Source organism: Tetrao urogallus (genome assembly GCF_951394365.1).
Source record: "Tetrao urogallus genome assembly, chromosome: 4".
Classification (NCBI taxonomy): Eukaryota; Metazoa; Chordata; class Aves; order Galliformes; family Phasianidae; genus Tetrao; species Tetrao urogallus.
Window position 1 is genome coordinate 34,818,477 of NC_136817.1, and position 25,357 is coordinate 34,843,833.

At 39.0% G+C, this 25,357-nt stretch overlaps 1 protein-coding gene across 3 annotated transcripts in view; it reads left to right on the forward strand.

Moving 5' to 3' along the window:
* Nucleotides 1–461: 461 nt before the first annotated feature.
* PDE5A (phosphodiesterase 5A) overlaps nucleotides 462–25,357 on the forward strand; it is a gene marked incomplete at both ends in the record, with an annotated part of 59,524 nt that continues 34,628 nt past the window's right edge. For 2 of the 3 annotated variants that reach the window (XM_079534469.1, XM_079534470.1), the window contains 3 exons: nucleotides 462–565; nucleotides 15,555–16,137; nucleotides 17,581–17,670. In XM_079534469.1, the coding sequence (XP_079390595.1) occupies nucleotides 462–565; nucleotides 15,555–16,137; nucleotides 17,581–17,670 (777 nt within the window). Of the gene's footprint in view, nucleotides 566–1,408; nucleotides 1,476–15,554; nucleotides 16,138–17,580; nucleotides 17,671–25,357 lie in introns of those variants that run through there. The other variant, XM_079534471.1, reaches the window with a different exon arrangement.

Sequence of the window (25,357 nt, forward strand, 5' to 3'; positions counted from 1 at the left end):
CTTTGCGCTTTTCCCTTGCCCGCCCGGACCGCCCGGCCCATCCGTCCCGCAGCACTCCCGGCGCACACAAACGCCTCCTTCGCCCTCCCCAGCACCGGGCATCGCCAGCCCGAGCCGGGGGGCTGCCGCCGGTGCTCTGCGGCCGTTCCGAGCAGAGCCGGGCGGGGCGGGGGCGCGGCAGCCCCCCGGGGCGCTGCGGGAGGTGGAGCCGGCTGCCTGCCACGGCCGGGGATGCGCTGAGGTGCGGCGGCGGGGCCGGGGCCGGGGCCGAACGCGGGCTTCCTGCCGCCCGAGCCGGGCGAGCACCTGGGAACCGGCTCCGGCAGGCCGGGAGCCCCGGCGGCAGGGAAAGGAAGGGAGGAAGGGGGGGGGGGAGCCCCTCGCCCCCGGCCCCGCTCACAGGGGAAGCGGCGGCGGCGGCGGCGGCCGGGAGAGGAGGCAGAGCGGCCGCGGAGCGGAGCATGGAGCGCAGCTGCCACCCCTCGCCTGAGCAGGAAGCGGTGGAAGCGTGGCTGGACGATCACTGCGACTTCACCCACTCCTACTTTGTCAGGAAAGCCACAAGGTAAGGCTGGGAGGCGGCGGAGAGGGACAGATCCTTCCCTGCCGGCAAAAGGTCGCTGTTCGGTTTCCCTTCGCTGCTTCCGAAGAAAACGAAAAAGCCGTTCCCCCACCCCCACCCTCGAAGGAGCCCAAGCTGAAGCCAGGCAGGAGCGGCTCCGTCTCGCTGCCACCGCCGTTCCCGGGCGGGCGCTGCCCGCCTCCGGCTCCGGTTCCTCCCGCTTTCCCGGCCGCCTACGGCCGTACGGGGCCGTGCGGAGCGGCGGTACCCTCCGGCACAAGGAGCTGTCCCAGCGCCGGGCTCTGCCCGCAGCCCTGCTTTAGTCGCGCGTTGCTGGGGCTGTTCCCAAACGGGTTCGCTCAACTTCTCGAGAGCGGTGGGCGATACACTTCTCCTTGCCCTGCGAATTGGACAGAAATACGCGGGAACCTCACAATAACGTCTTCTCGGAGCGGGTGGGGGGAGGGCGTGCCACGACTCGGTCCTCCCAAAACAAAGTGCTGCTCGACCCGCGAGCTCCTCAGTTTTTCTGACGTCCCGACGGAGAGCGCGGGGCTAAGCGGCGCGGGAGCCGAGAGCCGCGGACGGGCATCCGAGGCTCCTGCGGCGGGTTCCGCGGCCCCGCAGCGCCGAGTCCGGCCGGGCCGGGGCGGCCGGCGGAGCGGGGGAGGGAGCGGCGCCGCGCAGCCCGGCAGGGGGCAGAGCGGAGCGGGGCTGCGGCCCGGGGCGGGCAGAGCGGCGAGTTCCCCGCGGCTGAGCGCTCGCGCTGGTTGCTCTTCCCTGCCCTGCTCTGTCCTCTTTATTTTTATTGGGTTTTGCTTTACTTTTTCGAAGAGCTAATGTAAAGACCCGAAGAGCTCGTCTAGGCTTTCCCCCAGTGGCTTGACATGCTGCCTTTTGGAGATAAGAGGAGGTATTTACGTACCGTTGTCACACTTCAGCAGTGGGACTTCAAGTTGAAACTCAGTAAATTCAGCTATTTTTAGAAGTGGAGTCAGGTTTCCATTTTGAATATTTTCCGATAAACAAAGCGGTGGGGATGCAGAGCACAGGCGATCTGCAGCTCCCACGGTACATCCCAGTGGAGAGCTCGGGTCAGTAAGTCCTGCGCTCCGTGCCTCGGACACGCCATCTCCCCGGGCTTACTTCTCCTCTCGTCTCCTCTCCTGTTCCTGAGCTTTGCACCATCTGCTCACCGCTGCCGATTTGCTTCTTTCGCAAGTCACTTAGCGGGGATGGATGCGTTCTGAGGAAGGCTTTGCTGCCGCTCCTCTCTGCATGGGATGGGGCGGTAAGAAGAGAAATCCCCATTAATAATTGACTCACAGCAAGCTAGAAAGCTTCAGGGGTCGCCTGCTTTCTGGTGACCATCTGTCACACAGTCCCTTTTTTCTGCTGCTGCTTCTTCCTTAGGTTCATTTTGCAGAAAAGTAATGAAAACGCCTTTAAAAAGGTCTTTAAGGTATTGAATTTTTTTCAAAAGGCTGTGCATAGCTGTAACTGATGGATGCAGTTAACTTTGCTGCTCTGCTGAACACTAGTGCATGGTATGGAACCGAAGGGTAGCTTGTTTGCCCAGGAAATAGGAGGTTAGCAGCTTTGAGAAGTAGCATTTTATTAGTTCAGCATGTCACACTTCCTTTGGAAACTGGAAGTAGTATTGAACAAATAAGAATGTTAATTAATAGTAACCGCTGTGTCAGATTTGTTTTCCCCACGGAGAGGTTTGGTTAGTCCTTTTGGTTTTTTTCTGCTGAAGCACAGCTTTGTGTTTGTGTGAGTCTGAAACAGGCAGTAGTTTGCAGAATACCATTCAGGCATGTCTTGGTGACAGCAATGCCTCTGCATTTAGAGAAGGTTTTGCAGAAAAGCTGTTGACTTGGAGATCTTGCTTGGCGATAATTCAGTGATGTTTTACTGTGATGGAAACATTGCTTTAGTTTCAAAACTGTCTTCTCTGTTGCTTTGCATGGAATGTTTTGGTTTGCTTTTTGTCTTTTACTTACTGTCTAAGTAGCAAGCTATAAATATTTAATAAGGAATACCTCTTTCATAAAACAGCTTGGATTTGATGAGACAAGTTATGAGTTACCCAACTGCATGGTGGTCCAGATTTTATTCGCTAACTGCTATCCTGTACACCTGAGCAGTCTGATAGAATTGATTTCTTTTGATAAAAAGGTTTAACGTTCTATATTGTTGTGATGTGTTAGAACTTGAAAAGAAACACCCTGATGTTTAATGTTATGCTTTGTGTTAGTTGAATCTGTACGACAACAGGAACTGGCTGTGCTGTGAGTGCTTTGGTTACTTAGCAGTAAAGTGGCTTATTCTGTCAAGCCAAAAAACGTTCATTGAGCCTAATTTGACTGTTTTCCAATCTTAATTTACTTGTCTTTTTGTTTTGTTTTGCTTCATAATATGCAAATTCCTCACAGGTCCTGAAAGCAGCAGAGCTAGATGTTAGTTAGCTTGGTCTCTCACAGAGCACAGAGGTGCATTCCACTTCACATTGTTAGGCATGATTGCTTCTGACAAAACTTTCTGTATCTGTTTTTCAAGTATTTGTACACAGATCACCAGCTCAACCATTTATTACACAAGACCTTTCTAATGACAATAATTGGCTTTGAATCAGATAAAATAAAGAGTAATTTTACGCTGCTGATTTTATTTTTTAAGTATGGGAGTTGCATAAGCCAGTATATTCATGCTTTGACAAATTCTGTTCTAAAGCTATGATGATCAGCTTTCACCTGTGCAGCACAAGGTTCCAATCTCACAAATATGTGGTACAGCTTAATAGCTTTACATTTATCCCTGCTTCCAGTATGTGAACAAACTCTGATCCCACGAGTAGGAAGCTACAGAATCACCTATTTATTACTTTATTTTGCACCAGGGAGATAAGTGATATATAGAGATGACATAAATAGCTATTATCCACAAAGTGTTACAGTGTGATCAAAGTGCAGATCAGCAAAGGGGAAGTATGTCATCAGCATTCTCAGAGAAGTTTAATCAGACACGAATTTGGTTCACTTAGGGACTCAGTCTTCTGGCTGGCAAACCTGCTGGACAGAGAGTGTCTTACTGCACACCTAGGGTTCAAGACTTCCTAAATGCCTGGGTGCTACTACATTTAAGCAATTTATTTTATTCCTTCCTTTTTTGCTATATTTTCCTTTCAAAGCTCTAGAATTGCATAGCACATGTTCGCTTACTAGAAAGCAGAAAAGTTTTCAAGTAAAACTACTTTTAGACTGCCTTGTGTTTCCCCACACTGTTGTTAAAAGCTCTCTGTAGCACTTGGAAGCTATTAAGTATAATTAGATGTTATTGTCAGAAAACTGAATGGCTTTTATGGCCGAATCCATTGCCCTTTTCATCTTCCTAAGATTTATCATTTTACATTCCCTTGAAAAACGATCCATGCATTGTCATGCTTGATATGTATTCCATCTCTCTGTGGAATACTTCTGCATTTATGACTTATATTTGTCCCTTCTCTTACAAATACAAGAGTGATTCTCTTTCAGTTCTCTTAGCGATCCCAAACAGCGGACTGCCAAAACAACCAGTGTAAAAATTCTTCTCTTGGTTAGAGGCATTGTTCCAGACAGTTTTTATCAGGCTTCCGAAATGCGTGGTATGTGGATATAAATTATTAAACCAAGTATGCTTTTCACTGGAAATAGGTTATTTTGTTATAAATACATCTTGGTTTATTAAGCAGGGTTAGAAAATACTTACAAATGAATTAAGCTGGAGTTGTTTTTTGGAAAAATAAACGTCCTTAACAGCATGGCACTTCCAGAAGTGGTATCTGCTGGGAACCTGCACTTTGCTGGAATTCAGAGATTGCACAATTTGAATATATCAGTTACATTTATTACTTTAAAAGTAAGTACAGTTTTGGTTTTTTTCTTCTTGATAGTTGGTGGACAGTTTGTGGTATGCTGCCTGGCAGGCAGGTATGTTTGCCTTCTAATCGCTCTGTCTAGAGGGCATCTCAGAAATGTCTTCCCTCTTGAGCTGGATATCTGATGCTTAATCTCATAAAGATTATCTGTCATTATGCTATTACTTTGGTAAATTGCTTAATTTTTTTAATTGAAAAGAAATGAATTTTTAGAGCAACTATATGACAATTCAGATTATCACAGATAGAGCTATATAAAATTTTCTGCACTGAAATGTGTTTTGGCCTATTTCTTAGGATTAGTATTCTTTCATATGTCAGTAGATTTTTTCTAAGAACATACAAGTATGAGCCATTCTTAAACCTACTGTGACCATGGAAAATAGGCAATGGTTTCTAAAGCTCTCTGATTGAAGGACCCTTTACAGTTTTCCCGTAGAGGCGCAGAATCCTATACAAATTGTTCAGGTATGCTGAAAGCAGACTTGCTTTTCTAAGTAATTTGATCTGAAGCATTTACAAGAGGACTGCAGACCCACTGATTCTGTGGACCATGGCTTGAAAGCCACAGGAAGCAGAGGTGTTAATACAGGGATCAGAATATTTTCTCCCACTTACTTCTATTACATGCTTACAGAGCTTTTCTGAGAAAGATGTGCAGAAAAAAATTCATTTCTATGAAAACTTGGAAAGCTTTCTTGTAAGTTTAAGGATCTCCATAGTTGTCTCAATTATAAATAGTCTTCTCTTCAAATCCTTTTGTCTTTCTTGATAACTGCAAGTATTAAGATCATCCCAAAATATTTTAACCTCCTGACTCAAAAAGCATTCAGGAAGCATTAGGAATGTTATCCACATTAATGAAGTCGTAAATGTGATTAAGTATTTTTGGCATTTATTCTTGGAAGTAAAGTTAGGTCTGTGCCTGAGTATTTTGGAAACAATGTCTAAAGCAGCAAATTCTGTAGACTGAGGAAAACATCATTTGAGAAACAGTTAGAAATCACTTACTAGCAATTTATAACTTTAATCCCTCTAAAGCTACAATCTCAAATCCCACACAGATAAACTAACCAGCAGATAGTATGAAGCATCTGCAAGGAGAATATGCTTTTACTACTTATTTTTTGCCCTAGATGATAAATGAACAGGCAATCACAACACATTAATTAAAATACAATTGGTAAGCCTTAGAGACCAGGTAGAAATAAAATGTGGTTAACAACTTTTAGTTTACATCTTTCTGCTTTCTTTTGTTTCAGGATAACTTACAGTATTTGTGATAACATGAGTGGGCGTATGAAACTCTTTTCTATTCTTACTGCTGTTAATAGGATAAATTTAGAAAATGGGGTCTAAATTTATGGCAACTAGGAAGAAACACTGAGTTGAGGTATACGTTGCCTTTCTGGGAGACAAAGTAGTTAAATGCTTTTATCCGTATGGTATAGAAATTGTGCTAGCTAACAAACAAGTATTAAAATCATGACACACAACCTATGCTATCATCAGATCAAAGGAAGCATATTTAAATATTAAAAACTACATTTATGCTTATTTGAATGCTAGATTAAAGATGAATTGTGTGGGAATATGTGATCCAGATTCAAAATAAAAGCAAGGCCAGTGTAGACAGCACATTCTAGACTTGAATTAATATGCTACAACTTATTTTCATTTTCAGTAGAAAAGAGGAAGCATTTTGCTTTTGTCATGATTAAATGAACAAATATAATGAATAAAATCACAGAATACAAGTCTTTCTCTGGCAAAGAAGCATAGATAAATTTATATGGAATGTTTCTTGACTTATATGATTTACTTAAAAAAAAAAAAAAAAAGGCATTAAATACAAAAGGAACTATTTACAAAGTGCCAGAAAAGAAGCCCTTCTCAAATGGCCCTTGTGAAGTTGTAATTTCACATTAGGTCTGGCACTGAAAATATAGCCACAAAATATATTTGCTTAGTGAAATATATATATTTTCCCATTTATTTGTGCATTATGGTGAACTCGCCCCAGAACAGAGGGCCAGCCCAAAGTCTGTGCTCCACTTAAGTCTTACTTAAACCCCTATTTTGGGATTTTAAGTGGAAGGGAAGTGGTGGAAACTTATGGAAATTTGCTGGGCAGGTGTGAACTTAACTTTTCGTCATTGGTATTGTGCTATTGCTTTCCAGAACTAAATAAGTGGCTCCATAGATATTTTTAAAATTTTTGAGCCTGGAATGAGAAGTAAACATTTGGAGGGGAAATTAAGGGTCACATTTTAGCATTTGACCTTCAACCTCTGAGGATTTTCTCTGTCTTTATACTGTGATTAGGAAGTCCATATATAAGATAGCTATTCTTGTGAAACACTAAGCTTGCAGTCCTTTAAAAAATACTTGAAAATATATAAGAATTGGCTGCTAATGAGTTTCCCATTTCTAATATTTATGCTTGAAGTAATAAATCAACTTCTGTCTCCTACTTTAAAAATTACGGGAGCATCAGACAAGATTTATACTATTTCATTTTTCCAGAAAGTGGTTATTTCTCTTACATGAGTGTGGCTTGAATCATGATTCAGAGTTCTTCATTTAGATCTGTATTCAAACAGAAATCAGTTGGACCACTTACATGTTTAACATTAAATTTTAAAGCTATATATTTGAACAAGTTGTGCCAAAAAAATTGACATCAACTTCAAGTTATACTTTGTCTTCAAAAGCTGTTTGCCTACCACTGTTAGAAATGGCATCTTTAGTAACCACAACTGGAAAGGGTTTGAGGAAAAACAATTATTGTCCTTGGCAATTTACATTTTCAGTAAATGGGAAAACACCTTTTTTCACAGTCACTTCTAATGCTTCCATCTAATGAGGCCTTGTACAGTTTATTTAAGTCTTTCCAGAGCTAGAAAGGAGACAAAAACACATCAAACATGATGGTGAAATAGGACACACTGGAAAGAAAATGGGAAGGCGAGTTTAATTCCCAAGTGACTTGTGGTAATTTTCAAACTTATTTTTTAATGTTGAATAGATTTCAAGTTGTTAACCCCTTAAATGATTTCTGTGTCTAAATTATGTCAAGACATAGGAAAGAAATTTGAAGACATCTTGTGGTTATTTTCAGGAAAGCCACTGAGAAAATTGACAAGCTTGCTGTGAAATATTGTTGACTTCAACATTTGCAGGATTAGACCACAGGAATTAAGATAACTAAAAGCTGGCATTCTGAAAGTAATATGTCCTATTTTATGATGTTGGCCCATGACATCAGAGGCAGATGTTGGTAGTGTGGCAGTAGAGGCTGAATGTTCTGTTACATTTTGTTCCATGTGCCAGATGGCAGCGCAAAACGAGTCCAACAAAGTGGCATCAGATGTGGAAGTGCACATGAAGCAAAGGTGTAGAACTATGTGAAAAAAATAGCAACCACAGATATTCATCAGTGCTTGCTGAATGTTTAAGGAGATGAAACAGTAGATGTGAGCACAGTGAGATAGTGGGTAGTGCATTTCAGCAGTGGAAACTTTGACATGAAAGACATGCCACATTCCAGACAGCCATGCAGATTTTTAAAAACACAGCATGCAGGCTCTTGTTCATCATTGGCAAAAATGCACAGCTAATGGTGGTGACTGTGTTGAAAGGTAGTGTTTTGTGGCTGAGAATTTGCTCTAAGAAGTAATGTTATTGTGTTCTTTGTAGTTGTATGGGAATAAATAGGAGGCGTTACTTTCAGAGAGATCTATGTATAGTAGGCAAGTTTGAATTCAGTTCCTTCCTGAAGCAGTGTTAAGGTTTAACCTGGCAGGTGGCTCAGCACCACACAGTTGTTTGCTCACTCTGCCCTTTCCCAGTGGGATGGGGGAGATAATAAAAAATAATCTACCAAAGTAGATAGGACTCACAGGTTGAGATAAAACCATTTACTGAAATAGAGAAAAGGAACAAGATTATAGGACAGACAAGTATATCTATACTATATATATATATGTACACAAGCATATACAAGTGATGCACAAGCAATTGCTACCCAGATGCTGACCAATATCCAGATAGCCCCCAAGCAACGGAAGTGAGAGAGCTGAACTCCCACCCCTTTTCAAACTTTCCTTCCTCATGATGTCATATGGTATGGAATATTCTTTTGGCCAGTCTGTATGAGCTCTCCTGATTCTGTCTCCTCCCAGCTCCTTGGGCCCCCTGTCATTGGTAGTATGGCAGGAGAAACATAAAACTGAAACGGCCTCCGTGCAGCACTGCTCAGCAACAACTAGAAACATCAGTGTATTATCAACATTGTTTTTCTTTTAAAACCAAAGCGCAGTATCATACCAGACACTGTGAAGAAAATCTGTCCCAGCTGAAACGAAGATAGGCAGGTTATCAGTAACTGCTGGTTTGAGTCTTTCAAGGAAAGGCTGGATGTTGTGTTGAGGGACATAGTTTAGTGGGAGCTATTGGGAATAGGTGAACAGTTGGACTGGATGATCTTTTAGGTCTTTTCCAACCTTGGTGATTCTATGATTCTATGAATGCAACACTGGCAAAACATTCAACACACCTGAAAAATCACGTTGTATATCTGGAAGATTTATGAGCAACAGAGAAAATGTATTTGTTATTTGTTATTTCACTAAAATCCACTCAGCACTTATTCCTTTTGTGGTACAGTAATTATTATGCATTTTTGTGCCAGGTGGGTAGGATGCAGTATACTATCATAGTTGATTCTTAGTATTACTTTTGTGCTGTTTTTTCACTTTTTCTCCAAACATACTTAATGCTTGCCTAATGGTCACGTTTGTATGGCCTTAAATATGGTTACAAGTGTGCAAGGCAATTATCATTTGGCTGTTACTCTTTGAACTTCTTTAGCAGGTTCTTTTTGTTGTTGTTGGTTGTTGTGGGTGTTTTGAGAAGTACACTGAGTATTCTGAAGACAAGCACAGTGATGCAAAGAAGGGTAGAAGAAATTACTTAATATTCCTAGACTGTGAGTAGAGTAGTAATTAGATCAGCATGGTTTGATTGATAAGGCACAGAAAATAAAGCCAGCTGAGGTTCTTTTCAGGTTTGTGTTCTCTTCTGCATGACCAAGCTGTCTCTGTTTTCTCAACTTCTGATTTTCATTTTTCTTTTTTTTTCTTTCTTTTGTTTTGTTTATTTCTCTTAAAAATCTCTTGCTTTTGAGGACAGTTCCACTTTCTGTACAGTTGAACACACCAGGGCCAGAGAGTCTGAAGTATTCTGAAGTTTCTGAAGTTCTCAAGGGATAATGTAATACAGATTTTACACATGTAGTTGGATACAAGTGATGATAGGGAGAAGAATCACACAAATCTCGCAACAGTCTTTTTTTTTCTTCAAATATTTCATCTTCTCTGTACTTTCATTTGCTTTTTACCTCTCTCAAAAACGTATCTCAAGATTTATCATCTGTTCAATGAGGTCACCTGCCAAATTCAGCAGTTGGTATTATCATGGTCCTTTGAATTTATATTTTGTAGAGGAAAGACCAGGTTTGTCTGGTTTAAGTGACTAAAGGATTTATTTTTTTCATAGTAAACTATTCCTGCTTATAAATTCTAGGGTAAACCATAGCTTTCTCAAGTGGAAGCTCAAGGATTGTAGTGCATAAAAGGATGTATGCTGCACATATGGAGGAGTGCAGATCCTTAACTCCCCAGTCTGTAGTGATTGAAGCTTTGCTGTGATGGAAACACTGCATGCTTTTAACTATCTGCATAGATCACTAAAATTCAGTATCTCCTTCTGACTAATGTGCTGTAACTGCTAAGCTTACTTTCACCACTATCCTTACTATCAGCTCTTAACAATGACAGTGCTAACTGAAGGCTGCTCCTGTGAATAGAATAGTCAAGGGTGGTTTTTTCTTCACGTTGTCCTTTCAAAATAACATCTTGGTCATACGTAACACTGGTTACTCATTTCCGGTTCAGTCACAGCACTTGTGGTTCAGTATGTGTCTAGTATTGGATCTCTTATGCTCTTTGCTGAGAAAATAGTTATTTGTAGAAATTTTTTTGTCATGCATTTTTAAATAGGACAGATTGTCAACACTTCTCAATACTTCATCTCATAGATTCCACACACAGAACTAGAATAGATTGGTTGATGTGAAAATCTGTTCTTCCACCCATAACTGTGTGTAAAAGGGCTAAATAGTTTCCTTGTTAACAGTGTTCAGTAAAAGGTCAGCAAACACCGTTCTTATTCGATCTGAATTTGAACAGCTTTCTTGTTGCCTAAACTAAAATGCCTAAATGGTATGAAGTTCAAAAAGTTTTGAAGTTTAAAAAGTATAGGCAAAGATTTTGTTGTTGCTGTTAACCTACAGAGCTCTTTGACAACTGCATGCTGTGTTGGCCATCTATTGGAATGTCATCTAAGAGACATTAAGGGGTAGAGGAATATGTTACTCATAATTATGAAGCTCCACATACAGTTCTGTTCAATGTCAAAGCACTTCTAAGTACTGCAGATGGCTAACAAGTAACCAGATCTTATTAAAGAAATGCAATTACTTTCACTAGAAAGGTTTTACAGTTATGTTCCACATCCCTCAATAACCTCCAGAAGACAGAGAAACATTAGAGCGCTTATTTTACAGAGCAAAAAGCCAAAGAAGGTATTAGAATTCAGAATGTTTTTTTTTTTGGAATTGGTTTTACTTATTATTCATACTACATTATTAAAGCCAGAGGACATCATTACACAACACTCAAAAATAAATGAAAGGACAAGTTTCAAGACAGACCAAAATTCCGCTTTAGTTTTTGCTTTTCCATACAGGGTATACCTGAATCTTTCTCTGCTTTTTGCCTTATATCAAGACGCGCACCTGCGTAGATTCAATGTAAATGAGAGCTAAACAAAATAATAGCATTTTATACTCTACTTTCTCATATATAAGTAAGTGGTTAATCAGATTCCTCTAAAAAATGCTGTCACTCAGTACAATAGATGGATTCATGCCAATCCATTAATAAAACACACACAGACAAAGCATACAGCTTCCTATATCTAATCACTGGCTAGTTTAAGAAAGCTCTCTCCATCTCATACTAAGTTAAAACAGTCAAATATAAATCTTATTTTACACCAGTGGCAGTCCTCAGTGTCCAAAAATCAAGTCAGCACACACAAACATGAAATTGGCTCAACTCACAAGACTTCTTTTCAAACTATTGATTATTCTCTACTTATCTGCCTGTGTTTGAATGTGTTTTAAATGTACTCAGCTCATATTTTTAGATTCTTACTTGAAGCCTTAGTGCTATATGCTAAATTTTGGTAAGAAGAAGCCATTTTGAATGCAAAAGCAATTTTGAAGTAATTGCTTCTTTTGAGGAGATTAATATTAAAATAAAACATATAAACAAACAAACAACAACAACAAAAAAACCAGAAAACCAACCAACTGGAAATATAACATAGTATGTATGATAAAAAGTTATTAGTACTTATAATTAGAAGTTGTACTGGGTTTACTTACACATTTTTTCCATTTATGTTTTTATCTTTCTTAAGGATATTTTTAGTCATTGCCATTGCTGATTTTCATTCTGCTTTTTCATTCAATTTAAAAATGAAGATTTCAAATGTTATAAAATGAATGAATGCTACATTATTTTGATTCTCATTGAAATAGGTTTTGCAAATGTGATATTGCCTTATGTATATTATGTATTTCAGCAATAAATAGTCACAACTCCTACATTTAGTATTTATGCTGTGTAAAGTACTATAAAGTAAACTTGTTAAAATTGAAGTCTTAATTAATACATCAAATGTTCCTTATGTTTCTTCATTTAAAGAAATATTTGAGGTGATTACTGCTTTAATTAAAAAAGATCAGTAGTTTTTATTAATATACTTAAAAAAACATAGTTTATGTCCTTGAATACTAAGTAACTAAGCAATGAACCAAAATTCACTCAGAATAACAACGGAATTTCATAGTATTCATTGGCATAATGTTTCCAATAATTGGATTAGCTTTAGATTGCTGGGAAAGTTATAATAGCTGTTGATTGAGGTGTATTACTGCTATAGCAAGCACTTTTTCAGGAGCTTTATGGAAAATGGAAAAACAAGGAATGAAATCCTAGACTTGTGGAACTCAGAGGCAAATCTCTCACTGCCTTAATGCTATCCAATATTTCATTTAGTGGCTTTGGACAAACACCCTTACAACTAAAGAGTTGGGAGCTGGACTAGATGACCTTTTAAGGTACCTTCCAACTCAAACAGTTCTATAATTCTGTGAAACTCAATGCTCTCATCTTCAGAAAATTCACAAATGTCTTATGTGACCACAATGGACATTCAGCCTTTAAGGTACGGTTGTCATCTACCTAGCCTTCTGCAAAGCCTCTGACATGGTCTCATACCACATCCTTCTCTCTAAATTGGCGAGGTATGGATTTGAAAGATGGACTGTTCAATGGATTAGGAGTTGGCTGGCTGGTCTCAGCCAAAGGGCTATGATCAATGGTTCTATGTCTGGGTGGAGGCTGGTCAGAACTGGTGTCCCCAAGGGTTTTTCTTGGGACCAGTGTTCTTCAGCATTTTCATCAGTGACACAGATGATGAAATCGAGTGCACCCTCAGCAAGTTTGCAGATGACACCAAGCTGAGCAGTACAGTTGACACACTGGAGGGAAGGGAAGCCATCCAGAGGGACCTGGGCAGGCTGGAGAAGCGGGCCCTTGTGGACAGGTTATTGTCAGGACACAAGGTCCTGAATAAGGTTCAACAGGACAAAGTGCAAGGTGTTGCACTCAGGCTGGGGCAATTCCAGGTATTTATACAAACTGGGGTAAGATCTCCTTGAGAGCAGCCCTGCGGAGAAGGACTTGGGGGTCCTGGAGGACGAGAAGCTGGACATGAGCCAGCAGTGTGCGCTTGCAGCCTGGATGCCCAACTGTGTTCCGGGCTGCATTAAAAAAGAGGTGGCCAGCAGGGAGAGGGAGGTGACTGTCCCCCTGTACTCGGCTCTTGTGACGCCCCATCTAGAGTACTGCATCCAGGTCTGGGGCTCCCAGTACAGGAAGGACATGGAGCTCTTGGAGTGGGTCCAGAGGAGGGCTACTAAGATGATCAGAGGGCTGGAGCACCTCTCCTATGAGGAAAGGTTGAGGGAACTGAGCTTGTTTATCTTGGATAACAGAAGGCTCCAGGAGACCTCACTGTGGCCTTCCAGTACTTGAAAGGAGCTTATAAACAGGAGAGGGAACGGTTGTTTATGAGGGTGGATAGTGATAGGACAAGGGGGAATGGTTTTAAATTGAGACAGGGGAGGTTTAGGTTAGATATTAGGAGCAATTTTTTCACACAGAGGGTGGTGATGCACTGGAACAGGTTGCCCAAGGAGGCTGTGGATGCCCCATCCCTGGAGGCATTCAGGGCCAGGCTGGATGTGGCTCTGGGCAGCCTGGTCTGCCGGTTATCGAGCATGCACATAGCAGGGGGTTGAAACTAGGTGATCATTGTGGTCCTTTTCAACCCAGGCCATTCTCTGATTCTCTGATTCTATACCAGTTTGCATGCAGTCATTTTGACCTAACTGAATTTGCCCAGAAAGTCCACTATCCCTATGTGGGCTTGACTTAGTCATAGGCTACATTTCACTTTTCACTTGCCTTCTAAACTAGAGCACTGATTCCTGATTTTTAATTATCATTACTCCATGTACTGACAATTAAGTCATTTGATATGTGAACATACATCAGAGACTGAAAGTGAAGAGTGTTGCCAATTTATCTCTTCTAAGAGATCATTGGAAAACAGCAAACTGGAAAAAATGAGGTTCATTCCTGCTGCTGAAGTAAGAAGGAAGGCACTGCCTGCTGTTACATTTTGAGTCAGGACAACTAGAATTCTCCCACTCAGCTACAGTTTGTACAGGAAAGAGTTTTGTCTCCCATGCTCCTATGTCACACAATTTCCAAAGCCATTTTATTTTGTCATAGCATGTTTGCCTGCAGCTGAGCCCTATGAGTTGTATACAATTGTAAAATCTGAGAAATTCTTTCAAACCTACTCAGTGTTAAGACAGATAAGTTTTCTATTGTGGATTCCTTGCTAATAGATATAGGATTGGTGGATTTTAGGTTTTAATCAGCTACGTTTCTCTGAATTAGCAATTAGCAACTAATTTATGGTGTTGCATTCTACAATATAGATTAATAAAAGAAAGGTCATGTGCTATGCTCCACATATTTAACACATGCTGATGCCTGTAACCTATCAGCAGCTGACTAACCTGATTAATTTCCATGGTTTCATTCAGCTTCACTCTTGAAATTCTTGTGGTCTGCTGAGCAAATAAAAAATATCCCAAATTTAAAACATGACCACCATGAAAGATTTCCAAGAGATCAGACTTTTTAATAAGATATTTGCTGTTCACAGGACCAAACATTATGTAATTCAGAAAAAAATTACTTCTACTGTGAGCAGATCATGAGCTGTGAGAAAGCCTTGTTACAGAGAGAATTAAATAAAAAGCCCCATATTAAAAGGAACCAATAAATTTTGGACAAGAAATATATTAGAGTACATACTACACTGATAAGAAAAAGCATACTATGTTATTGATGATATACAGATAAATCAAGATAGAAAGGTAGAATTAAAACAAGAAGTTTCGTCTTCATTCATTCATACATTTTATAAATCAATGTATAAATTTTTCAGTTTCATTTATAAATAATTGAAATTATAAATTTCAAGCACAAAATTAGTGTAAACTTTTGATCTTCTATATTCTGAAAGCCACATAATAAGCAGTCTTCCTCTGCCTTTTCAGGTATTTCCTTCAAGGAGAAAGAGTTTTCTTGTTATGGAGGATAAAACAGTATGACTTAACATAGGCTAAGCACTGCTTAAAATAGAAGAATATTGATAGAGAGGAGCTCTAAAGGTGCACTCATGTTCACTATATGAAAATGTTCAAAGTTATCCTCTTTGCAGTGTCTTCTTCAAATATATTAGTTCCTGAAGATTTTTAACTTTCACTGTTTACTATATTTTATTGTTGTTTTACAGAGAAATGGTTAATGCATGGTTTGCTGAGAGAGTTCATACCATCCCTGTCTGCAAGGAGGGGACCAAGTCTCAGAGTGAATCCTGTGCTTGTCACCAGCCTGCCTGCCCTGAGACCACCAACTCTGGAACACCAGCAAGGAAAATCTCTGCTTCAGAATTTGACAGACCCTTGAGGCCAATTTTTGTCAAGGACTCGGTAGGAGCAGTAAGCTTCCTCTCTGGCTCTGAAAAGAAGGAACAGATGCCTCTGCAATCTCCAAGGACTGGGACCAATGCAGGGGATCGGTGCTCAAGGCTTTTAGAACTTGTGAAAGACATTTCTAGTCATTTGGATGTCACAGCACTTTGCCATAAAATTTTCCTACATATCCATGAGCTTATAGCTGCTGATCGCTATTCCTTGTTCTTGGTCTGTGAGGATAGCTCTAACGAGAAGTTTCTTGTAAGCAGGCTGTTTGATGTGGCTGAAGGTTCCACCCTGGAAGAAGCTTCAAATAACTGCATTCGCCTGGAGTGGAACAAGGGCATCGTGGGCCACGTAGCTGCTACAGGCCAGCCTTTGAACATCAAGAATGCATATGAGGTAAACCAAGAAGACCTGTCATGAACTATTGTGAAACTAGAAACAGCCATATTGTCAGCTGATGTAATATTGTCATTTTAGTATATGTGTTTGGAGCTACACTGACATACACCAGTAAAGATAGAAAGCAGACAGTAAACTTCCAATTATAATACATGTATTACACACAGACACAGAAACTTGGAGCTATGACTAATGCAACTGGAATGATAACTTCCAAATAAATTATTTAACTTTGTCATTAGCAGTCTGATTTTCAGCCTTAACCATTTATGTGCACATTACTGTTTGCACTTCTAGCTTTGAACAAGAAAATGTTTAGGTTTCTGTACCAAAATGAATGAAATTATGAGTGTAATTGTCTGCAAAACTACAGTCTTACAACAGAAAACAGTTCTGAGGATTTGATTGTATCTGAGGCATAAAGAGCAAGAGCGGAAGAAATAAGACCAGGATGAGGGTTTGAACTGTATAGCAGTCTTCCAAATAAAATTAGACTATAATTTGTCTAATTTAATACACGGCTAGATGAAAAAAAAGGAAGGGAATCCAGCAGTGAGACAAGACTTCTCTTACACCTCATCTTAACATCACTTATTTCCAGAATCTTTGGATATGTTTACTTTGTGCTTTGAATTTAGGGGTGATGGAAATGTATTAAATTAATTGATTGAGTCAGATATACAGAGATAAAAATGCACAGTGCACTTCTGATCAATCGTGTCTTGGTTACTGTGAGCATGGTTATAGAATTGGGCACCATTACCAAGTAGTATTTTTCAGAAGCTACAAGGAGTGCAGAATGATTGCATATGTTGTTTTAATTTTCAAGAAACTCAAAAAACATTTGTTAATTACATTATTACAGTGGGTCTTTACTTATCCTTGTATTTTAAAAGTTTCTCCTTGACTTGGATCACTGTGCTCAATTTGAAATAAATTGCCAGAGAAAAGACAGCAGCCTTTAGAAATGGATAGTGAGGTTTAAAAAAATCAAGGCTTTATAACAACATTCAGCTGAAAAAAAAAAAAAGATGCAACAGAGTAAGACAAAAAGACCAGCCATCTTCATGAAACTTTGCTTTCCTGTGGCCACATGTCTTTCTGAATGTTTCTGAAATTTCTGCTTGATGATAAAAGCTTCATTGGAGATACATGCATAAATTAATTATAATGATGGTCTAGACTGAAGAAAGGCTTCTTCTGACAGTTTTTTTTTGTTTGGTTTTTTTTTTTTTTTTTGCTCTGTCTGGCAACTATTTATCCACTGGCACTCATGATGCACTTTTTTTTTTCCTTTGAACACACAGTTAATAACAACTTTGATTATTAAGTAGTAATGGAACCTTTGCTATCCTATATAACAGTTAATTCAGATGTCAGACTTTTTCAACCTTTTAAAAAGGCATGTATTCAAATAATCATATTTTTCTCTTGTATCAGGATCCAAGATTCAATGCAGAAGTTGACCAGATCACAGGGTATAAGACTCAGAGTATTCTCTGTATGCCAATAAAGAATCATAGGGAAGAGGTAAGTTGCAGAATTGGGATCACTTTCTGTAATACAGTTTCTTGCTATGCCAATTCTTTAAACTTTTCTTAACTGTCAATCATTATCTTACAGCATGAAACTATCTCTTTTTAAAAAAGACTTTGTGCTTATGATTGCCTGGACTTCAGTTTTTTCTTATCTAGCTCAGTAATATAAGACAAATGGAATTGTCAAGAGGCAGAAGTAGAATATACATATTTAATTTTAGATGTGCCATTCATTGTTCCTGTCAGCATTGAAATTCTCTGCATATTTATTGGTCTTTATCAGCACACTCTCAGATTGCAGTTAAGAGTTAGTGCGCTTCAACTTGGATTGTATCTAGATTATGTTCATCACAGGACAATAATTGTTTTTATCATTGTCTAAAACATTTTTTAGATTCTGTTAACTCTGGTCATTAACAATAAATTCAGAACCATAGTGCTTAAGACCAGGCGCTGAAAACATGTGGTGTTTATATAATTCAGAAAAATCTCTGTTAAGTTATTGTCCTGGTTTGGGGGAGATAGAGTTAATTTCCTTCCTAGTAGCTGCTATGGGTCTGTGTTTTGGATTTAGGATGACAGTAATGTTGATAACACACTGATATTTTAGTTGTGGCAGAGCAGTGCTTACACTAAGTCAAGGTCTTTTCAGCTTCTTGCACAGCGCTGCCAGAAAAGATTTTGGGTCACAAGGAGCTGGGAGGTAAAAGAACCAGGGCAGCTGACCCAAACCAGCCAAAAGGATGCCTCGTACCATACGGCGTCATGCTGGACAGTTAAACTTGGGGGAGTTGGCCAGCAGGAGTTGCTGCTGTTCAGGGACTGGCTGGGCATTGCTCAGCGGGTGGGGAGCAATTACACTGTGCATCACTGGTTTTATATATTTTCTTATATTTTTCTATGTTTATATATAGTTTCCCTTCCTTTTCCATCCTATTAACCTGTTGTTATCTCAACCCATGAGTTTTAGTTTTTCTCCAATTCTCTCTACTGTGGGGGGAGTGAGCAAATGTCTGCATGGTGCTTAGCTGCCTATTGGGTTAAACACAATGTTCATCTAACTTAAAGTGAAATCACTATAAAATAAAATGTCTCTGTTTGTTGATCTCTTGCATGCATTTTCCATCGATGCTAATTATCACAGAAGTTCTCCCTTTGAATATGATGCTATCACAGTAGGGAGAATTCTTATTATGAAATTCTTGTAATGTCTTCTTATGCTGAGATATTCAAGAATGAATTCAGTAAAGAAAGCATAAAACTGGAATTGAAAAAAAGGCAAGATCCATGTTCTTATCTGGGGAGATAGTTTGTATTTCTTTGCTGTTTGTTTTTTGTTTTGTTTGGTATTTGATCCTGAAAGTAATAGCCTTCAGCCACATCACCAGTTCTTAGAATGCTTGCATAGTGTAAGGCTCTTCACAGAGTGCACCCGGGATTTAAGATGGAGATTTTCTCTCCCGTATTTCCTTTGTTTTTGCAGACTATTTATCGTTTCCAGATAGTTGAAAGTCCTCAAACTCCAAGAAAAAAATTCTGCAAAGATTATTTTGAAGATACTAAACCACCTTTTTCCTTGCTCTTCCATTTTTTTCAAATCCTCTTACGAAGTATGTCACCCTGACTGTCACATTATTAAATAAACTGATTAAGCTCTTGAATTTAGCTGATCTGTTGAACCTTACTCTAGCTAACCCAGACGATCAACCAGAATTTCCCTTCTTTACCTACCATAAACTTTGGTTTAAAATATTATTTCAGTACTTTCAAGGAGAAAGCTTGAAACTGGCTTGAGTTGATAGTGCCTCATGGACAACACTTGTAGTCTTGCTCTCCTGCTCTCATGCCCACTGAAAAGCCTCCCCTGTTCCAGTCTGCAGCAGCCACTGCTGGCCCTAAGCCAGCTGACAAGCAAATCAGATGTTGTGTGGAGGGCATACAGAGAGCAGTGCTCCATGTCAAACTGATGTAAGGTTTTAAATTTCACCCATGCCATCCCATTTTCTTTGTTCTCAAATGGAAAAAAGTCTGTGTTCTCCTGTAATTGCAATTAGAAATTAATTACAAGGCCTTGCAAGCCAGAGGGCATGAAAGTGCTAACTTCTTATTGAGTCCTCATGGTGAATGGAGGACAGAATAGGACTTGTGTTTGTTGGTGAAATATGCCATGACTTACAGGCTGAATAAACGGCAATTGGCCGTATCTTCTGTTAGGTTTCTCCTCTTAAGTGCATCAGCAAATGGAAATGAAGCAGATACGTATTTATTTTGAAAGCTTCAGCCAACATGAATTTTGTGGAGAGAGTTACACTGACTCTTATATGCAATAATTTGAAGGAGCTAAGCCAGGAGATTTCTGCTAGGAAAGGATAACACTTTTTCTTTCCCTTCTGATTTTAAAGTCTCTACCAGAAGGTTTTTGTCCCTCTCACTGTAACAGTTTGCTGATATCCTTCTGGACAGATGTCGGAGTCAGTGAAACAGTCTTCAACTTGCCATCCGCTTTTTGAAGAAAAAAGAAGAAAAAAAAAGAATAGTGTCTCCTCCCTGTAAAAACAAACTAAATAAGTAAATAAATTCCCAAGGCCCCTCTAGAAATACTGAAGCTAGTGAATGCTTCCTTAACCCACATCAGCAGCCACAGTTAAAAGATAATTCTGGAAGACTTCCAAAAATAAACACTGAGAATGAGAAGCAAATGGGTCTTTTTTGTTTGTTTGTTTAGTATTGGTATTCTTTTTTAAAACAAAGGAGTCGTTAATTCAGGAAGAAAATCTCATGTTGATTATAAAATGCTCTGGGCCTGCTGAAGTATGAAGATTTTTCCAGTAGATGTTTTTCACATTTCCTTTATTTCCATGAGGCCTGTGAGAAACCAACGTCTTACTTAAAAATAACTACTAATAAGAAATTCCATAGATGAAAAGAAGAAAACAGTTTGACTCACAGTAGTGCTCACAAAAAGGACCCAGCAACTAGTATTAATCTTGCCAAGAGAAAAGTAGTAAAGTATAAGTCTGTCTGCACAGACGCACTGAAGAATGGAAATACATTGATGTGATAGTAGAACATTTAATGTTTTTCATTCTCCTGCTCAATCTACTCTTGCTGACAGAAATGCCACAAAACATTATATTACATCCTGTGATCAGATCACAGATGCTTGTGTAGTGCTAGTTTGTAAAGAGTTCTCATTTGCTCATAAAACACTGCAAATACAAAATGACCAAGCTTTGTTTCAACTTCAAGGGCTTTGATCAAAGTCCTGATACCCGTAAATCAGTACTGTGGAATGACTGTCTAATAATTAAATGGAAACCCTGTCCATCTCATCATATGCCAAAAGAATTGCCACATGATGCTTGGGGACAGACAAGGCTATATCATTTGCTATTTTTTTTTACCTCTGAAAAGCCATAGAACCATAGGTTGGAAAAGACTTCTAAGATCATCCAATCCAACTGCGCTTATGTTGCCCACTGAACTATCTGGCTAAGTGCTACATCCACCCTTTCCTTAAACACTTCCAGGGACATTGACTCCACCACTTACTTCCCTGGGCAGCCTGTTCCAATGCATTATCACTCTTTTTGAGAAGAAATTCTCTAATACCCAACCTGAATGAGGAATGTGAATGAGGTAGAAAGGCCTTGAATGGGAGTCATTAGGTTAAACCAATTTGTAGAGTTATCCAGAACTGATACAAGGGTCAGTACAGCTCTCTGGTTTGGGATATCTGTAGAGTGGATGTTTCCTGACTGGGAGAGTCATCACAACTGGTGTAGAATGTGTACAGAAATGACATCAGTTTCTGCTATTTCTACATTATTTTTCTTTCAGTTGTGCAAAGAAATTTCCATAATATCCTATTTTGATTTAATTTCTATTAAAATCTGTAGCATTTTCTCATTTGGGGACTTTCAGTTGTATTGAGTGAGACTTGTCATTCAGACTCTAGGCCTCAAGTACATGAGGCTGAACTTCCTACTAATTGGCAAGGCAACTCTTTTTTTTCTGGGAATACACAGTTCAATTGTTCAGTTGTTGGTGTTGTTTTAATTTTTTCTATCTCCTGTCACCATGAAGCTTTTCCAAATACATCAGGGGCATATTGTGTTTACACCAGCCTTTTTAAGTATCCTGATGAACTTTATAAAATATAACCATGTTAACGTGGTGCAGTGTAGAAATACCCAACTTCACTTGAAACAAACTGACTCTGGTTTCTAGCAACAGGCTTGCTGCAGGATTATGGAAAACAGTCATTTGCTTCTTGGATGGATTTTTATCTTATGCTGAGATATTTTGTAGCATCTAGACTGCTAGGAGTCATGCAGGCTACTGCTGGCAACAATGATAGAGGATGTGAAAGTTTGTTGATTAAAAATGAAAGCCTGTAAACACAAGTCTGTCCCTACAGGATAATTTTGTAAGCCTGATCAAAGTTCTACAAGAACAGGAGAGCAAAGAAAGCTTAAAACCACTTAATTTGTCCTCTCATGTGAATATGTCCCACCTTTACAAAGAGATAAAAGTTGAGTTTTCCTCTTCCTGTTACCATTTTTTGGCTTTGCCCACTTTTTTTTAAGGTGCCAGGAAAAAAATACATGCATTTTTTATTCTGAGGATGCAAAACAGTCTTTTTAAAATCAGCTGAAGTAAGAACAAACTAAAAAGGGCACTGAATCCCTGTAGAGCTGGAAAAACTTTCACAGAATTAGGCCTGCAGTCTTAATGTACAGAGAACTGCAGCACATTCAGATAAAATTCAGATCAGTTACCAGGACTGAAGTCATTAGTTATCATCAGATAAGAAACATTCCAGCTAGCCTGCTACTTCTAGAGGCAGGAGACAACTACTGGAAGAGAAGAGTTAGTAAAAGTAATGCCCTCTGATAATTAAAAGAAATCTCTCCTTCTAACGTGGATCACAGTTTATTGAATGGGTTAAGTGTTACAGCTAAAGAAGAAAGGTTACAGAACAAGTGGCAGCACTGGAAGATTGCTCGTGTTGCCAGCAAGAATACAATTAGGAGAGCTGTGTTCTGATCTGGAAAAACAGGTATGGCTATCAACCCAGTAACTGTTAGGTGTTTGTTTTTTATTTCCTTTTCTGAGACTGACAAGAAGAGAACTATTCCATCATCAAAATTGCTTTTGTGTTCACAATACATGTTTGCCTTATGGCATCTGAATATCAAATTACAAAGTATTTGGTATCTGATCCAAGAGGACTTTTTTTTCTATTGATTTACTGATCTATTGAAAGAAGGCTGGACAAAGGAGTAAGCTCCTTTGTGTACAGCTTATTATTTTCTGCCCACCCCTTTTGCGCTTCAAATACAGCAAACCTGGATAGAGGGTCTTGCTAGGAGCTCCATGACTGCTATGGTGTGACACCCTACCTAAAAGCTCATGAAAAAGCATTTTTAGCACTCAACAGATCACTAGTTACTTTAGGGATTAGGGCACAAGATTACAGATATCTGAGTACAAGCAAATAGTAATTACTTTAATGTTTACTCTCCCTTATTCTTGGCTTTCTTTTTTCCACAGCACTTCCTAATGATTTTCTAGTAGTCATCATCCCCTTTTATGGCTGTTTAAGCCTCTGTTTCCTACTAGTTTTTCCTTGGTTGAACAACAGATACACAGGATAATTCTGTAGGCATAGCGAGACAGTGACAAAAAGTAACTATCTTTGATTTAGTGCTACAGCTTTTAAGAAGGTTCATTTAGTGTTTGCTTGTTAAGGAAGAAAGATGAAACAGTAGGTGATTTAAAAAAAAAAAACAAACATATTTTTGTTAGACTGGAACAGTACATACATCAGTGAATGTTCAAGTGGGCTGTCACTTTTTTTACAGTGTTCTTCAGGCTTTCCAGAGAATTATCTTTATCTCATATATACAGATATATCTTGTTTATTGCCACAAATATATCACACTTTTATCTGAGTAACATTTCTGTACAGCTTAGCTCATAGTAGCTACTGTCAACCTTTTATTCAACATATATTCAACATAACACCCATCTGGAGAGACCAGACCTATGTTGTTTCAGATTTATTTATATTAAGTTTGAAAAATGAAGATTTGGTTTTCATACTGTGCTTAGAATTCTTTAAAATGCAGGCCTATGTTTGACACAGCCTAAAATGCTATCACTTTTGTCCTAATTACGTAATCATTTCAGTAAAAGGAACAAATCTCCCTGGGTTTTTTACATCTTCTCCTCATTACCCTCTCTCATACCCCAATCATGGTATCATTAAGATTGGAAAGACCACTATGATCATGTAGTCCAGCTATCAACCCATCACCACCATAGCACTATATCACATCACTCAGTGCAACACCTACACATTTCTTGAACACCACCGGGGACCATGATTCCACCACCTCCCTGGGCAGCTTGTTCCAATGCCTCACCGCTTTTTCTAAGAAGAAATTTTTCTGAATAACTAACCTGAATAATACACATCTCAGTGAAGTCCACTTAAACTTGTACTGGTATAAATACAATTCAGGCCAGAATTTGAGTCAGTTTAATTTTATAATGTGTCATTTTATATGCAAAAATTGCTCATAAAACAAGGTTCTCTTTAAAAGTTTAGAATGTTACTGGAAAATGTACTCTTTTTGTCAATATTTTTTACTAAAAAAAAGTACTTCATACAGTTTGTCTTTTGCATGAAATTGCTATTATCAAGACAAGTATGAACTTTTAATAGGTTTACTCTCCTCAGTGTTCTTTCCCCCTTCTATTAAAAGCTTTTATTGGATGGACTTAACAAAGACACAAAATGACCATTTCCATTGGAACACATGCTTTTTTTAATTTATGAGAAACCTGCAGGCTAATGAAGGGAGGCTAAGTAGTCTTTCTGTGGTACTAATATGGTCCTGTTACTGTTTCCTTTTAGTTTTAAGCACGCCCAGCTTTCCTTTCATTGTGAGGGAGATGTTTACACAAGACAAAATTACTCACCTTTAAGAGCCTCTTAACTCATTAAAATTGTCTTCCTTCATGCTGGACCAAAGCTGGAAAAAGAAAAAGAAAAAAAATGAGAAACCCAGAAAAGATAGCAGTTGGAGAAAAGGCTTAAGCATTAGTCTTTCCACATGCAAGTAAATGTAAAAGCATACAGATTTATTAAAGGATTTGCTTACAATTCAAAGCTGGCTGTAGAAATAAATATGGCAAGTATATTGTTATGACAGTGAGAATGCTCTCTAGATAAGAAGTCATCACTGAAGTAAATGAGAAGTTGACTGTGGGAAGTCTTGCATTGTATGGAATGGACATGACAGCTGAGCTTTATTTCAGACAGACATTTTTGAGCCCACAGTTGGCAGTGACTCATGCTGCAGAACAATGACCTTACTTGTAGCATCAGTATTTTGGGAATGCTGCTGTGAGAGACAGTAAACTGTTGTCTTTTCCATTACAGAAATATAACTGTATGACCTCCTTCAGTTTAGCAGTTATAAATGTCATGAGTAACACATAAATACAGCTTCTTAAACACACACAACATAGTTTTCTCCTGATATTGTTTATCCTAAAAAAGTAAGATGAAAAAACTACTGTCATTAACAACTTGAAATGGTCTTGTATGACTTCAATCTCAAAGCAATTTTTTTCAAAACCTATCTTTAAGTAAATACTTACAGCAA